The sequence below is a fragment of the Chiloscyllium punctatum genome, chromosome 1, assembly GCF_047496795.1.
Source record: "Chiloscyllium punctatum isolate Juve2018m chromosome 1, sChiPun1.3, whole genome shotgun sequence".
Classification (NCBI taxonomy): Eukaryota; Metazoa; Chordata; class Chondrichthyes; order Orectolobiformes; family Hemiscylliidae; genus Chiloscyllium; species Chiloscyllium punctatum.
The window spans coordinates 162,731,005-162,746,961 of NC_092739.1; the positions used below are offsets into that span (position 1 = coordinate 162,731,005).

The 15,957-nt window shown below is 40.9% G+C and overlaps 1 protein-coding gene across 2 annotated transcripts in view; it reads left to right on the plus strand.

Annotated features, from left to right (window-relative positions):
* LOC140481543 (exocyst complex component 6B) overlaps positions 1-15,957 on the plus strand; it is a 664,346-nt gene that overhangs the window by 299,756 nt on the left and 348,633 nt on the right. For both annotated transcript variants that reach the window (XM_072577911.1, XM_072577921.1), the window contains exon 8: positions 11,132-11,200. In XM_072577911.1, coding sequence (XP_072434012.1) covers positions 11,132-11,200 — 69 coding nt within the window. The remainder of the gene's footprint in view (positions 1-11,131; positions 11,201-15,957) is intronic.

The following is a 15,957-nucleotide window of genomic DNA, read 5'->3' on the forward strand; positions in this document are numbered from 1 at the left end:
TCCACTTGTGGTCACAGGCCTCCAGTCTGAAAAACAACCCTCCAGCACCACCCTCTGTCTTCGACCTTTGAGCCAGTTCTGTATCCAAATGGCTAGTTCTCCCTGCATTCAATGAGATCGAACCTTGCTCACCAGTTTCCAGTAGGGAATCTTGTCGAACGCCTTACTGAAGTCCATATAGATAACATCTACCGCTCTGCCCTCATCAATCCTCTTCAAAAAACTTAATCAAGTTGTTTTGTAATTAATATTTTCTTTCCCACCAGTTCAACATTGCTGGGAGTTTTCAGCCACTTTTCCCTGGCTATAACTCACTTCCTAAACGCCACACACGTTTCACATCACCAATAAACTGAAAAACATCTTTTACATAACATGTTTTACAACTGTGAGAATTTTCCTCCGTTCACTCTATTCACAAGTCCACTGTCTTTGCACATTTTCAACTTTAAAGGCCCCATGTAACGCAAGTTATCTAATAAATTACTGAGCGAGAAGGGGTTGAAACCTTCATATTTTGGAAAATATATTTGTTGTTTACATTTCAATTGGATTATACTTCTGTATAATGGTGCAAGTAACACTATTTTATCCCCCATCCTATCAATATTCCTTCCCTACTCAGCAGAGTAGCCATTTTGCACAATTGAATCAAAAGCTACAAGTTTTGTCCTTTGGCTTGGACTCTTCTCAGTGTCTGCTTGAAGGCTGCAGTGTGAAAATTTTGACAGCTTTGTCAAAGTGCTGTGGAGATGCTGTTGGTACTGGCCCCACAGTTGTGCATTTCAGTCACCCTTTAAACCATACCTGGCATATCTGCAGTTAATCTTGATTCTCTGCATCCCAGCACCAAAATTCCCTCATCCACTGAACACAGAACAAAAAAATAACTGCCCCTAAGGTGAGTTTTAATTTTCCCCAAAACAGCTTGTTTATATTTAAGGTTCTCTGTAATTGAGAATTAACCCTGTGCGTGGAATTTATCTGGTTTTCATTGATCCCATGCCACTGAAAATGTATGTCATTACCTCTTATTAAACCCAATCATCATTAATGGTAATAGAACCCAGAGACTGCAGAATAGCGTATTTCAGACAATGTCGAGTTGCTCTTAAGGAACTTAAGAACTCTTAAGGACTTAATGGTGTAATAACTCCAGGGTAATTGGCTTATGTTACCTTAATGGAGTTCTCAGAGTCAGGTAACACTAACAAAAATTACATCCCTCCACTAGGAGGTGCGTGCATTGGATAAAACAAGAATGAATTTGACTGATTATTTGATCTCCACTTTCAGTTCTGACTGTAATGTCTTGTTCTAGACAAGATTGGAAGGATTTTTTTGCTCTTGCCCAGGTATTAAAATTGCACTGTAACATATTCAGGAACACTTTTACAATCAACAAGCTTATGCATCACCTTACAGCCAAGTCAAGATTAGAAACTTGTCATAGGTATTTCTGACCTGTCAGTTGTTGGTTCTGGTTCAGCGATAACGCTTTAGCCTCTGAGTTAGTAGTGTGAGCTCACATCCTAGCACACAATCCAGGTGCACTTTTCACTGTGGTCTGGACTGAGGGAGTGCCTTGTGATCAAAATTGCACACTATTTGAAGAAGAGGAAGGTAATTCTCCCTGGAACCCTTTTCAATAATTATTCTTCAGCCAGCATCATAAAGTCAATTGCAGAAATAGAAATTGCTGTAGAAATTCACCGGGTTTGGCAGCATCAGAACTGATGAAGGGTCTGTAGACCCAAAATATTGACACTGCTTTCTCTACACAGATGCTGTCAAATCTGCTGAGTTTTAATATTCAACAGTTTTGTTTTTGTAAGCTTCATATTTGAAAATTGGCTCTGTTGCCTACTTTTGTTTTATTCATTCATGAGATGTGGGCATTTATTGCCACCCCAATTGCCCAGAGGGCAGGTAAGAGCCAACTAAATTGCTGTGGTTCTGGAGTAACATGTTGACCAAATCAGGTAAGGATGGCAGTTTCCTTCGCAAAGAGGCATTAGTGAACCAGACGGATTTTTCTTGGCAATCAACAATTTCAAGGTCATCATTAGCCTCCTCGTCCCAGATTTTTATTGAATTGAAATTCCACTATCTGCCATGTTGAGATTTGAACATAGGCCCCCAGAAGATTACCTAGATTAATAGTCTAGTGATAATACTACTGGGCCATCCCTACGCCCCCAACAGCAGTTGCCCTTACTAGGTTATAAAGCACTGTGGGACATTCTGAGGTTGTGAAAGGCCAAATGCAACTCTTTTTCCCTTTTCATTCAGTGATCATCCTTTTATCATTGCAGTATGGCTACAAAGCCAGAAAATACAGGTGAAATAGCCCCGTCAATAACCTAACTGATCCATAGAAAGAGATAGTCCTGGAATGCCCTGCCAGTAGCAGTGGTGGACTCTCCCTCTTTATGGGCATTTAAGCGGGCATTGGATAGGCATATGGAGGATAGTGGGCTAGTGTAGGTTAGGTGGGCTTGGATCAGCGCAACATCGAGGGCCAAAGGGCCTGTACTGCGCTGTATTGTTCTATGTTCTACGTTCTATAGTCACCAAGCTGTTGTTTTTGATTCATTAAATGTTTCTAGTCTTCAAAAGCAGATGTTGTTTCTTCTCAGTGACTTGCACTGCATATGATGCTATTTGCCAGGAAAGGATAGAATAACCTCTTCCCCCTCACTCTCCATGAATTAACTTTGTAATGTGCATGACAGTGGATCGATGGTGCGGAGTTTAAATCTGTAATCTCATCTCTGGATTTAGTTGTGGTTTGTAAGCATCCTCTGAACCCGAGAGTTGTGATTGCAGCCTTGAAAGCAGTCCAGGCCATCTGTAAATTTCAAATATAATGTTTTAGCTCTAAACTTCATGGGAGGTTTTTCTTTTTCTTGAGCTTTATTTCAAAAAGCCTATTATTTTAAGTAAATGTTTGATCAAGATGGAGACCAGACACTTTAAATTCAGCAATTGAAAAAATGATGCTAATTGGATTATCATGTCTGTATGTTGCTGCATATCTGTACTTGTACATGGATACAGGACTGTTGAGGTAAAAGAAAATGGTTCAAGTTACTTCATTAGTGTTGCCAGGCTGGGGTGGATGTGTTCTTGGTTGTTCAATTATGATATTCATGTCCATGATTGGGAGTTATTAACACCTTTCTCTTGGCAAGGTTGCCTCCCTTTTGTGAGTCAGTTTCTTTCCCAGGTCTTTAGCTTCATTCAGATCTTTAAGATTTTTACATAACAGTGCATAGAATTTTTAAAAATTAAGCTTGAAGTACAGTTTAGACAGAAGTGGTTTAGAATTGTGTCCTGTAGATGCCTGTTATATATGCCAGGGTTGGAGTGGATTAAACTCTGACAAAGATATACAATTACTTCAGTATTTACAGGGAGCTACTTTGTTGTAAATGGCTGGTTCTCAATTATATATTGCAAAATAACCTTGTTAAATGTGACTAGGCTCTTTTTATTTTGAAAGTTTAACCCACGGTGATGGAGCTTTTCCCCACAGAACTGTTCAAACCGAGGGCAGAAGTCAGCCAAGGGGTTTGCTATTCAAACATTCCCACACTGAAAAGGGTAGATTTTTGGATATGAACGGTTACAGTCCCAGAGCAGGAGGATGGAGTAGAGATATAGATCAACCATGCTGTAATTGAAAGGCTGAACAAGCTCGAGGGCCTTCTCCTGTTCCCATGTTTCGAGTTAGTTCCAAGGGCAGCAACTGATTGAGAAGTTCTGCAAGGTTTTTAATTCTCTCTCCAGTCAGAGCAACTCTGCTGAGACAAACTTTTTTAAAAATATAAATCTTTAAGTGAGCAGAAGAGAAATCACAAAGCAAGAGGTGAACACTTAAAACTGACTTCAAATTGGACCCTGACAAGCAATATACTTCTGAGGTTCACTTACAAGACACAGTGATGAAGCAAGAGCATGGGGTTTTTGAAGCAGATGTCAATAGTCTGATCTGATTGTGTGAAAAAAAAGGCTCTTTGTCACAAATTTATATTCAGGATAGGAACAAGTGTCATTTGGAATTCTTACAAGTGATATCTTGGATACACGATTGGCCCAACCCTTGTGTTATGATCTCAGTTATGGGAATACTGGACAAGCCAGATCTTTGTTATGATCTAGCTTGGTAACTATAATCTACTAAAGATTAGAATGAGTAGAGGAACCAAGGATGAGAAAATAAGTGGCAAGTTTCTCAGGTTGAATTGAGTTATCAAAAAAATCTTTATTATTACAAGTTCAACAAAAGAAACAAAAGCAGTAACAACAGAATGGTTATAATGCACAGGTGAATTTATAATATAAAATCATATACACTACATATAGAATGTAGACTCCATCGTTAAGGATTAACATAAGGTAACTATGACTTAACAGATAGACTGCGGTTGATCCACCCAATTACCCCACCCTCCTAAAAAAAAAGCCGCACTTTAAAAGATCATGCAGTCAAGACAGATCCCACCCTGACATTGGTGACACTGGAAACAAAGTTTCATTAAAACTTTCTCTCCTTTCCAAGGGATTCCAGTTCTTATTTGAAGACCTAGCTTTTAATGCTTTTTGGGATTTCTGACCAAAATGATCTCAAATGGTCTGTTTGGTAGTTCAGTCTCTACCCCTAAGATCAAGTTCCCAAAACTCCTGACCCCAGCATCAAATTACAGGGTTACATTCAGCTTTAATCTTACAGCTAGCTTCACCTAGCTGTTGCTGAATTTCTATAAGCTTCAGCCTTTCTCAGCTGCATCAAACCAATATTGCTTATGGATACCTTTCAAATCAGTCTTGGCTGCATTGAGTTAATGATAGCTTCCAGGGGTTCATTTTAGCTCTAATCTTTTCCAGACATTGGGGTTACCTGGGTCTTCTCCTGACCCTGATCCGCCCGGAATCTGCTCACATCAAACCAGACCTGTCCTACCTGGAACTTCTGTTTCATTACTCTCCCAGCTCCAAACTGTAACTCCCTACTTTCCCAGCAAACACCTGGATAAATTGAAATCAAAGGACCTTCTTAAGGCCAACCACACTCCATGATAACTAGCCTGCTCTGAACTATTCTCAACTTAATTTTGAAGTTACATATCCCTCATTCACAAGTTGTTCTTTGATCTGAAGAAACAAATGTGTTTTACAGTCTTTCAGAGTCTCTGAATGGTTTTAATTACTTTAGCTTTAACTCCCAAAATGAACACTTTCTCTGCATTTTTATGACTGTAAGCAATTCAGATACCGCATCTCCAGCTCAGCAAGCCCTGATGTTTCTGATTTTACCTTTCTCACTTCAGTTGTGTTCATTCCATTTCCTAATCTTAAACTTCAAATCCTACAAGTAAAGTGTTTACACTAACTAGAATACGTGGACCATGAACTAGATATTTGCAACACGCACGATATCAAGAAACACTTGATGCTGTAAAGGCTCTGGGCCCTGACAACATTCCGGTGGTAGTACTGAAGAATTGTACTCCAGAACTAAGCTGTACCTCCAGCCAAGTGTTCCGGTGCAGCTCGAACATTGGCATCAACCTTCTATCTGAAAAATTGCCCAGTTACATTCTGTGCACAAAAATAATCAAAAATGTTCAACGGCCTAATCAGCCTAATTTGGGTCATCATGCTCACTGCTCAGTGTGGGTTCCAACAAGGCTACTCAGTTCCTGACCTTGTTTTAGCCTTGGTCCAAACATGGTGGCTCAATGGTTAGCACTGCTGCCTCACAGCACCAGCGTCCCAGGTTCGATTCCAGCCTCGGAGTGGAGTGTGGAGTTTGCACGTTCTCCCCGTGTCTACGTGGGTTTCCTCCTGGTGCTCTGGTTTCCTCCCACAGTCCAAAGATGTGCAGGCCAGGTGGATTGGCCATGCTAAATTGCCCGTAGTGTTAGGTGCATTAGTCAGAGGGAAATGGGTCTAGATAGTTTACTCTTCAGAGGGTCAGTGTGGACTTGTTGGGCTGAAAGGCCTGTTTCCACACTGTAAGGAATCTAATCTAATCAAAAGAGCAGAACTCCAGAACCATTGCCCTTGACATCAAGGCCACATTTGACCAAATGTGGCATCAGGAAGCCCTAGCTAAACTGGAATTATTGGAAATCAAGGGTAGATACTGCGCTGGTTGGAGTCATATTGAGCATAAAAAGTCGTAATGATCAGATTGTTGTGGTTGTCAGAAGTACATCATCTCAATCCTAGTACATTGCTGCATGCGTTCCTCAGGATAGTGTCCTAGGTCCAATCATCTTAAGCTGCTTCTTCAATGACCTTCTTTCCATCATATGGTTGGAAGTGCAGTTGGTTGTTGAGGATTGCACAATGTTGAGCATCATTTGTGACTTTTCAGATACTGAAACAGTCAATGTCCTATGCAACAACACCTGGATGGCATTTGGTTTTGGGATGTTAACTGGCAAGTAACATTCGTGCCTCAAGAGAATTGGGCAATGACCAGTCTCCAACGAGAATCTAATCATCACTGCTTGAGATGGCATTACTATACTGAGTTCCCTACTACCAACATCCTGGATGTTTAATTGGCCAGAAACTGAACTGAACCAGCTACACACATATTGTGGCTATAAAAACAGGTGAGAGGCTGAGAATTCTGCAGCAAGTAACTCACTTCCTGATTCTTCAGAACCTATCCACCATATGCAATGGTTGATTTCAGCTACCCTGATAACTCTTGATTCCACTGCCAAACATGAACATATTCTCCTCTGTGTTAAAGTTATTCAATGACCCTTATTCTGTTTGCCTATCCATAGCAAGCTTCCTATCATGATTGTGATGGCATACTCTTCTGTTGCCCGGATGGGTGCACCTTCAGTGAGACTCAGAAACTATAACCAACATGCAGCCTGCTTGATGACCCAACCACCACCACAAATGTTCATGGTTTGCATCACCAATGCTCAGTGGCAACATTGTGTACTACTTACTAGATGCACTTGAATAACGCAGCAGTAATGCGTCAACACCAAATCTATATCTGCCAAATCTTTAACATCTACCATTTGAAAGGACAAAGGCAGCAGATATATGGGAACACCACCATCTGCAAGTTTCCTTCCAAGCCACTTACCATCCTAACTTGGAAATATATTGCTGTTCCTTAAGTGTCGCTGTGTCAAAATCCCAGAACTCCCTTTGTAACAGCAGTGTGTAATTCCCCAAGGATAGTGTACTGATGAAGGGAACATTGTTGATATCAACACACAAAATAGAAACAGAAACCATTTGGCCCTATGTGCCTACATTCTGTCATTCAGTTAAATTATGGTTGATCCCAGCTACCCTGATAACTCTTGATTCCACTGCCAAACATGAACATACTCACCTCTGTGTTAAAGTTATTCAATGACCCTCAATCCTTTTGCCTTCTAAGGCAGAGGGTTACACAACCTGCTGAGAGAAAACAATTCCCCTCATCTCTGTTCTGAAAAGTTAGTTCCTAATCTTAAAAGCGTCTTCAAGTTGGAATGAACTGCAAGAGAAAACATCCTTTCACCTTGTCAAAACCATCCATGTTTAGATATATGTCTGCAGTGGAATTAAGCAGAGACTGTCCAAACTATCCTTACAAGACAAACCACCCATTCTAGATATCACTCCAGTAAACCGATGTCTGAACCACCTCCAATAAGTTTACATTGTTCCTTAAATAAGGAGACCAAAACAGCACCCATTATTTGAGATGTGGCATCACTAGTGCCCTATGTATCTGAAGCATCCTTACTGTTGTGTTCAAATCCCTTTCCAAATAAAGGATAACATCCCATTAGCTTTCTTGCTTACATGCTTTATGTTCAGTTTACGGTTTTGTAACTCATGCAACTGAATCCTTCTGCACCTTGGAATTCTACTTTTGTTCTTTGTTTAAGCGATACTGTGCTTTTTTTATGCTTCCTACCAAAGTGAGCAACTTCCCATTTTTCCACATTATATCCCATCTGCCAGATTTGTGTTCACTCACACAACCTTGATCCACAGCACATGTTACTGCTTCAAAGAGCTCCAGTAAAATAGTTAAACATGATATTCCCTTTGACAAAACAATGCCGACTCTTCCCAACTGCCTTGAGTGTTTCTAAGTGTGCAGTTATAATCTCTCTAAAGGTTGATATAATCACCTTCCCCATGACAGATGTCAAACTCTCTGGATTATGGTTTCCTGTTTGCTGCCCCCCTCCCTTCTTGAATAGAGGGGTTATGTTTAACACTTTCTAGTCTAAAGGAATCTTTCCCAAGTGCAGTGAGTTTTGGAAAATTAACACCAAAGAATTTACAAACTCATTTGCAACCTCTTTTAAGACCATGGGATGAAGTCCATCTGGACCTATAGACTTGTTAGCCTGCAAGTCCATTTGTTTGCTTTGCATCACTTCCCTCATCATTGTAATTTTGCTAAGTTCCACTCCTTGCACCTCCTGATTTAGAGGTATTAATTGAACGTGTTTTCTATCCTGCATAGGAAAGCAAAAACACAATACTTTTATGCTTAACCTACCATTTCTTCATCATCTACAATAAACTTCCCATTCTTGCTGTCTAGAAGACCAGCACTTACTTTATTTACTTCTTTTTCGAAATGCCTACAGAAGCTCTAGCTATTTTTTCATTATTAGCTAGTCCTTTCTCATACTCTAATTTCTTTCTGCTTATATTATGCCCAATTATCTGACCTGCCACTCTACTCACCTGTTGGCATATGAGTAAGAAAAGGTGCTTAAAGGAGGAGTAGGGCAGATTAGAGGCAAAAGAGGAAGATACTGCCCAGGTCCTGCGGACAGAAGAGAAAACTTCTGTAAGGATCAAAATTAATAAGGAAGAATTATAGATAATCTGTTTCTGCAGACTTCTTCACTTAATTAATTTTTAGCTCCTATATTCTTCATACAAAATAGCATGATCTCGCATTTCCCCACATTATATTTTATCTGTCAAATTTTTGCCCTCTCAGGCATGGGGCAATTACAGATTTGTGGACAATACAAAACTTGGAGGCATTGTAACTGTTTTTGTTTCTGATTTTCAGCATCCACAGTTCTTTCAGTTTTTAGTTACTAAACCATACAGTATTCTAGGAATTATTAATACAGGCACAGAGTAAGAGAGCAAGGGGGTTATGTTGAATCTGTGTAAGACCCTAGTTTGACCTCAGCTGGACTATTATATACAGTTTTGGCCATTACACTTTAGGAAGAATGTGAACACATTCAGAAAAGTGCAGAAGAGGTTTACAAGAATGGTTCCAAGAGAACTTTCACTTTATGATGGAAGATCTTTTCCTTGGTAAGGAAAAGGCTGAGAGGAGATTTGAGTGAGGGTTTCAAAATCATGAAGGATCTGGACACATAGCACATAAAGAAAACTGCTTGTAAACAGATTGAGAATGAGAGAGCACAGATGTAAAGTTTATTTATGAAAGAAGTAGATATGATTTGAGAAGAAACTTTTCTCTTGCTGAGTGATTCAGTCTTGTCTCCACTGCCTGAAAGGTCTTTCAAGAAGACCTTAGATGGTTATTTAAATGGAAATACCATTCAGAGTTATGGAGAAATGGTGGGTGGATGGTACCAAACCATGATGCTCATTCAGAGTGCCAGTATGGATTTGATGGACTACATCACCTTCATAAGCATAATGGCAGCTTTGTGACCAGTAATGCCCATATCCCATGAACAAATAAAGAAACTTCCCTGCCAATTTGGATTATGCAGATGTGTTGTGATAAAAACAACATGTTGAACAATAAGAAAATTTTAGAACAGGTTCCAAAAAGTGGACTTAAATATCTTACAGGTATCTTAAGTCCTTGACTATTTTTGTTTCATACCACTTCAGACCCTCAGTCAATGTATATGTTTTTGAACAAAAAACAAACTGCTATGGAGATTGGACACTTGAAATGCAGTAAACATGTGCAGGAAATATTCAGTAAGCCAAAACAAGAAATAAAAGGCTGCAGAGCTGAAATGAAAAATCTTCTTATCTAAGTATTGAAAGTTTCAATAGAGGGAACTTTACTCAGTATATAACATATGACTGTTCGATGTGATAGTGGAGAAGAGCTGTGCTCGGATTCTAACTTGGACTATTCCAGCGTGTTTGTTGAAAAACTGTAAAAGTAGGATTATGGCATATCTAATCTGTGTTATACTTGCTCTGGGAGTGTTTAATGGAGACAGTGTTGAGTAAGCTTTAATCAGTATCCAATACCACCCTGGGCGTGTTTTATAGGAACTTTTTAGAGGGAACTTTCTACCTAACTTCATGGTGTCCCCATCCTGGAGTATTTGATGAGAACATTGTAGAGGGAACTTCACTTTGTATCTAACCCTGTACTGTTCCTTACCTGAGAATGTTTGATGGGGACAGTGTAAAGGGAGCTTTACTCTGTATCTAACCCCATGCTGTCCCTGTCCTGGGAGTGTTTGATGGGGACAGTGTAGAGGGGGCTTTACTCTGTATCTAACCCCTTGCTGTCCCTGTTTTGGGAGTGTTTGATGAGGATAGCAATGTGGGAGTTTTAATTGATATCTAACAATGTGCTGTTCCTGTCCTGGGAGTGTTTGATGAGGACAGTTCTGAGAGAGCTTTAATCACCCTGTGTTGTATCTCGAAATGTTAGATGCTGTTACTCATTGCAATGGAATGGTGAAGTTCCTCACCTTGATGTACCATTAGTTCTCAAAAAGTTTAAATGTTTAAAATCTGTGAGTGATTTAGCAGTAAGTAGTAACATTTCACAGTGCTTTATCCATTGTGGGACTCTTATCCTGCAGGATTCCTTTAAGGCCAGTGACATAACTTAATAAAAGCTCTAATCCCAGTAGGGGAGGCCTGGTTACATGTGTTAAGGTAAAAGGCCAAACCCAAAACATACAGGCCTGGTATTGTCCTGATAATTTCCAACAGCTGCTGCACACCTGTCTTTAAAAATGGATATCTACTTGGGAGCTTTTGATGTTTTTATGGAAGTGTTGCCTTGATTGACAGTGTTATTGATTGATATGGATGTGGGCCATGCACTAAGTTTCACCTTTTTTCCCTTTTTTTTGTGTATGTTGTTTCATGTGTCTGACAGGTACTAAGTGCCCAAGATCTGGTCGACTTTTCCCCCGTCTACAGATGTCTGCATATATATACTGCACTGGTAAGTTACCTGGCTCTAATCCTGTATTCCAGTTGGGGTAGGGGATGTTGGTGGAGATGGTGGGAACTAACTTGAGATACAGGTGGAGTTAACGTCTTTGATGCAGATCTGCAGTGGTATTTTGCTTGCCTGGCAGCGAGATGACATTATGACTGCTTGGTCAAATGTTTGGGAATCATTGGTTCAAGTGTGGCTTGGTTTCATGGCTGTGGACTTCATTATGACTGTTGCATGAGTTTATTGCTGAGTATTTCACACCAGCAGGAAATCAGATGTGCATGCTAACTGTGTTGATATGCTGCATTCAAACATGCTATGTGTCACTGGCTTCTTAGAGGCAGGGTATCCCAGAGCTCATTTCATCTCACAAGAGCAAACAATGTGTCACAAGTGAGAAGGAGCAGTCCAAAGTTAACTTGAGGGACGCAGGGATCCAGTGGAATTGCTACACCAGAGGACATTTCACCATTGGCAAATTTTTACGGAAATGATTCCAGTGTTATTGCTTTACAATGGATTTAAAGGAAATCAAAACAACTTGGACTGACGGAAATCAGAAGTGAAAACAAGTGCCAGAGAAGTCCCAAAGTGTCAGGAAAAGGAAAAGGCAGCTTAATGTTCCAGGTTATGACCGTTTACATCAACCAATGTATTAATTTTTGTGACCATGATCTAACCTGCAAATGTCCAACACTGTTCTGATATCATCGAGTCACAGAGATGTATGGCACGGAAACAGACCTTTGGGCCAACTTGTCCATGCTGGCCAGCTATCTTAACCTAATCTGGTCCCATTTGCCAACATTTGGCCCATATCCCTCTAAACCCTTCCTTTTCGTATATCCATCCTTTTAAATGTTGTAATTGTACCCTTCAGCTTGTATTGGATGCACAATACTGGACATGGATCAACCACTTTTAATATGAGATTCTTTAGCTTTTTTTGTCATCTCTTTCTTTTGGGATGGCATCGTATGGTAACTAAGTTTAATAATGTAGAGCACCATTTAAAAAGACTGCACTTTGTCAAAGTGAAAATTATCATTGAAATCATAGAATCCCTACATTGTGGAAACAGGCCATTTGGCCCATCAAGTCCATACCAACCCTCTGAAGAGCAATCCACCCAGACCCACACACCCCCACCCTATGCCTGTAACCCTGCGTGTTAATATGTGATGATCACACAGTTTTACTAGCTGAATTATAAGTTATAAGAATGGACTTGAACCCAGTCCTCTCAACCCACTGATAGGGATGCTACCACTGTGCTGCAAGAGGGCTGTCTTCTGGGTCAGAGGTTAACTGATTAAATTCAAACCATGTGAGTCAATTCTGATCAGTCAAAGTGTTTGAACTTCAAGTTGACTTCCTGGTTTTGAATTTAATTAGTTAACTGAGATAACTGACAGTTCTTGCTTCACCTCCATGCTGACCACAGTCCAACCAATTAACAGTAACTTCTCATGCTGAATAAGTTCATTGAGTCATAGAGTTATATTGAACGGAAACACACCCTTTTGTGGGATGAGACAACTCATCCCTGCCGGGTAGGTAACCTAAGTTAATCTAGTCCCATTTCCAGCGTTTGGCCCATATCTCTGTAAACCTTTTCAATTCACGTACCCATCCAGATGCCTTATAAGTGTTGTAATTGTACCAGTCTCCAGCACCTCCTCTGGGAGCTCATTCCATTCAACACCACCTTCTGTGTGAAAAAGTTTCCTCTTAGGTCCCTTTTAAGTCTTTCTTCTTTCACCTTAAACTTTTTTCCTCTAGTTTTGGACTCTCCTATCCTGGGAAGTAGACCTTGGCTGTTCACCCTATCCATGGCCTTTGTGATTTTACAAATCTCTATATGCAGTATTCCAAAGGTGGCCGCATCTGCTCGCAGAAGAACCAGTTCCACCACCGGACATCCCAGATAGTCTCCTTCTTCAAAAGATTCCTCTGCCTCTGCCGCATCTGCTCCCAGGAAGACCAGTTCTACCATAGACTATCCCAGATGACCTCCTTCTTCAAAGACCCCAGTTTCCCCTCCCACGTGGTCAACGATGCCCTCCAGTGCATCTCCTCCACTTCCGTATCTCTGCCTTTGAACACCACTCCTCCAATCACAACAAGGACAGATCCCCCTGGTCCTCACATTCCACCCCACTAACTTCTGGATACACCTCATCATCCTCTGTCATTTTTGCCACCTACAAACAGACTCCACGACCAGGGATATATTTCCCTCTTTCCCTCCCCACCCCTATCTGTGTTGCGCAGAGACCATTCTCTCTGCAACTGCCTTGTGAAGTCCACACCCTCCCACCAGCCCACTCTCGGCACCTTTCTTTGCCACTGCAAGAAATGCAAAACCTGTGCTCACACCTCCCCACTCACCTCCATTAAGGCCCCAAAGAATCTTTCCATATCTGACAGAGATTTACCTGTACTTCCACACACATCATCTGCTGTGTCTGCTGCTCTTGATTTGGGGAATTTTAACTTTCCAAATATTGACTGGAAACACTATAGTTCAAGTACTTTAGCTGGGTCAATTTTTGTCCAATGTGTGCACGAGGGTTTCCTGACATAGTACGTAGATAGGCCAACAAGAAGCGAGACAAGAGGTAGGTGAGCACTTTGATAGTGACCACAATTTGATTATGTTTACATTAGTGATGGAAAGGGATAGGTATATACCCCAGGGCAAAGCGTTATAGCTAAGGGAAAGGCAATTATGATGCGATTAGGCAAGATTTAGGATGTATAGCATAGGGAAGAAAACTGCAGGGGATGGCCACAATTTGAAATGTGGAGCTTGTTCAAGGAACAGCTACTGTGTGTCCTTGATAGGTATGAACCAGTTAGGTGGGGAGGAAGTGATCAAGTAAGAGAGCCGTGGTTTACGAAAGAACTTAAGTCTCTTCCTCTTGATAAGAGAATCATGTAATGATGAAACATGAAGGTTCAGTTAGGATACTTGAGAGTTACAAGTTAGCTGGGAAAGACCTAAAGAGAGAGCTAAGAAGAGCCAGGAGGGGACATGATAAATCTTTGACAGGTAGGATCTTGGCAAGTCCTTAAGCTTTCTGTCAGTACATCAGGAATAAAAGAATTATTAAGATAAGATTAAGGTTAGGGACAGTAGTGGGAAGTTGTGTGTGGAGTCCGAAGAGATAGGAGAGGCGCTAACTGAATATTTTTTGTCTTTTTTCTGTGTGAATACTGACAATGTTGTTGAGGAAAATACTGAGATATAGGCTATGAGACTCAAAGAGATTGAGGGTCATAAGGAGGAGGTCTTAGCAATTCTGGAAAGTGTGAAAATAGATAGGTTCTCGGGATTTATCCCAGGATTCTGTGGAAAGCTAGGGAGGAGATTACAGAGCCTTTGGCTTTGATCTTTATGTTGTCATTGTCTACAGGAATACTGCCAGAGATATTGGAGGATAGCAAATGTTGTCCCCTTGTTCAAGAAGGGGAGTAGAGACAACATTGGTAATTATAGACCAGTGAGCCTTATTCTGTTGTGGGCAAAGTTTCGGAAGGGATTATAAGAGATAGGATTTATAATCAACTAGAAAGAAATAATTTGATTAGGGATAGTCAACACGGTTTTGTGAAGGGTAGGTCATCCCTCACAAACCTTATTGACTTCTTTGAGAAGGTGACTGAAAAGGTGGATGATGGTAAAGCGGTTGATGTGGTGTATATAGATTTTAGTAAATTGTTTGAAGAGGTTCCCCATTGTAGGCTATTGCAGAAAATATGGAGGCATAGGATTGAGGGTGATTTAACGGTTTGGATCAGAAATTGGCTAGCTGGAAGAAGACAGAGGGTGGTGGTTGATGGGAAATGTTCATCCTGGAGTTGATTTCCTAGTTGTGTACTGCAAGGATCTGTTTTGGGACCATTGCTGTTTTGTCATTTTTATAAGTGTCCTGGATGAGGGTGTAAAAGGATGGGTTAGTAAATTTGCGGATGACACCAAAGTCGGTGGAGTTGTGGACAGTGCGGAAGGATGTTGCAGGTTACAGAGTGACATAGGTGAGCTGCAGACCTGGTCTGAGTGGTGGTAAATAGAGTTTAATGCGGAAAAGTGTGAGGTGATTCACTTTGGAAGGAGTAACAGGAATACAGAGTACTGGGCTAATAGTAAAATTCTTGATAGTGTGGATGAGCAGAGACATTTCAGTCTGTGTGTGTATAGATCCCTGAAAGTTGCCACCCAGGTTGATAGGGTTGTTAAGAAGATGATTGGTGTATTAGCTTTTATTGGTAGAGGGACTGAGTTTCGGAGCCAAGAGGTCATGCTGCAGCTGTACAAAACTCTGGTGTGGCCGCACTTGGAGTATTGCATACAGTTCTGGTGCCGCATTATTGTATGGCTGTGGAGGCATTGACAAGGGTGCAAAGGAGATTTACCAGGATGTGGCCTGGTACAGAGGGAAGGTCTTATGAGGAAAGGCTGAGGGACTTGAGGCTGTTAGAAAGAAGAAGGTTAAGAGGTGATTTTATAGAGGTATGCAAGATGGTCAGAGGATTAGATAGGGTGGACAGTGAGAACCTTTTTCATTGGATGGTGATGGCTAGCACGAGTGGACATAGCTTTAAATTGAGGGGTGACAGATATAGGACAGATGTCAGAGGTAGTTTCTTTACTCAGAGTAGTAAGGGCATGGAATGCCCTGCCTGCACCAGTAGTGGACTCGTCATCATTAAGGGCGTTTAATTTGTCATTTTATAAACACGTGGATGATAATGGA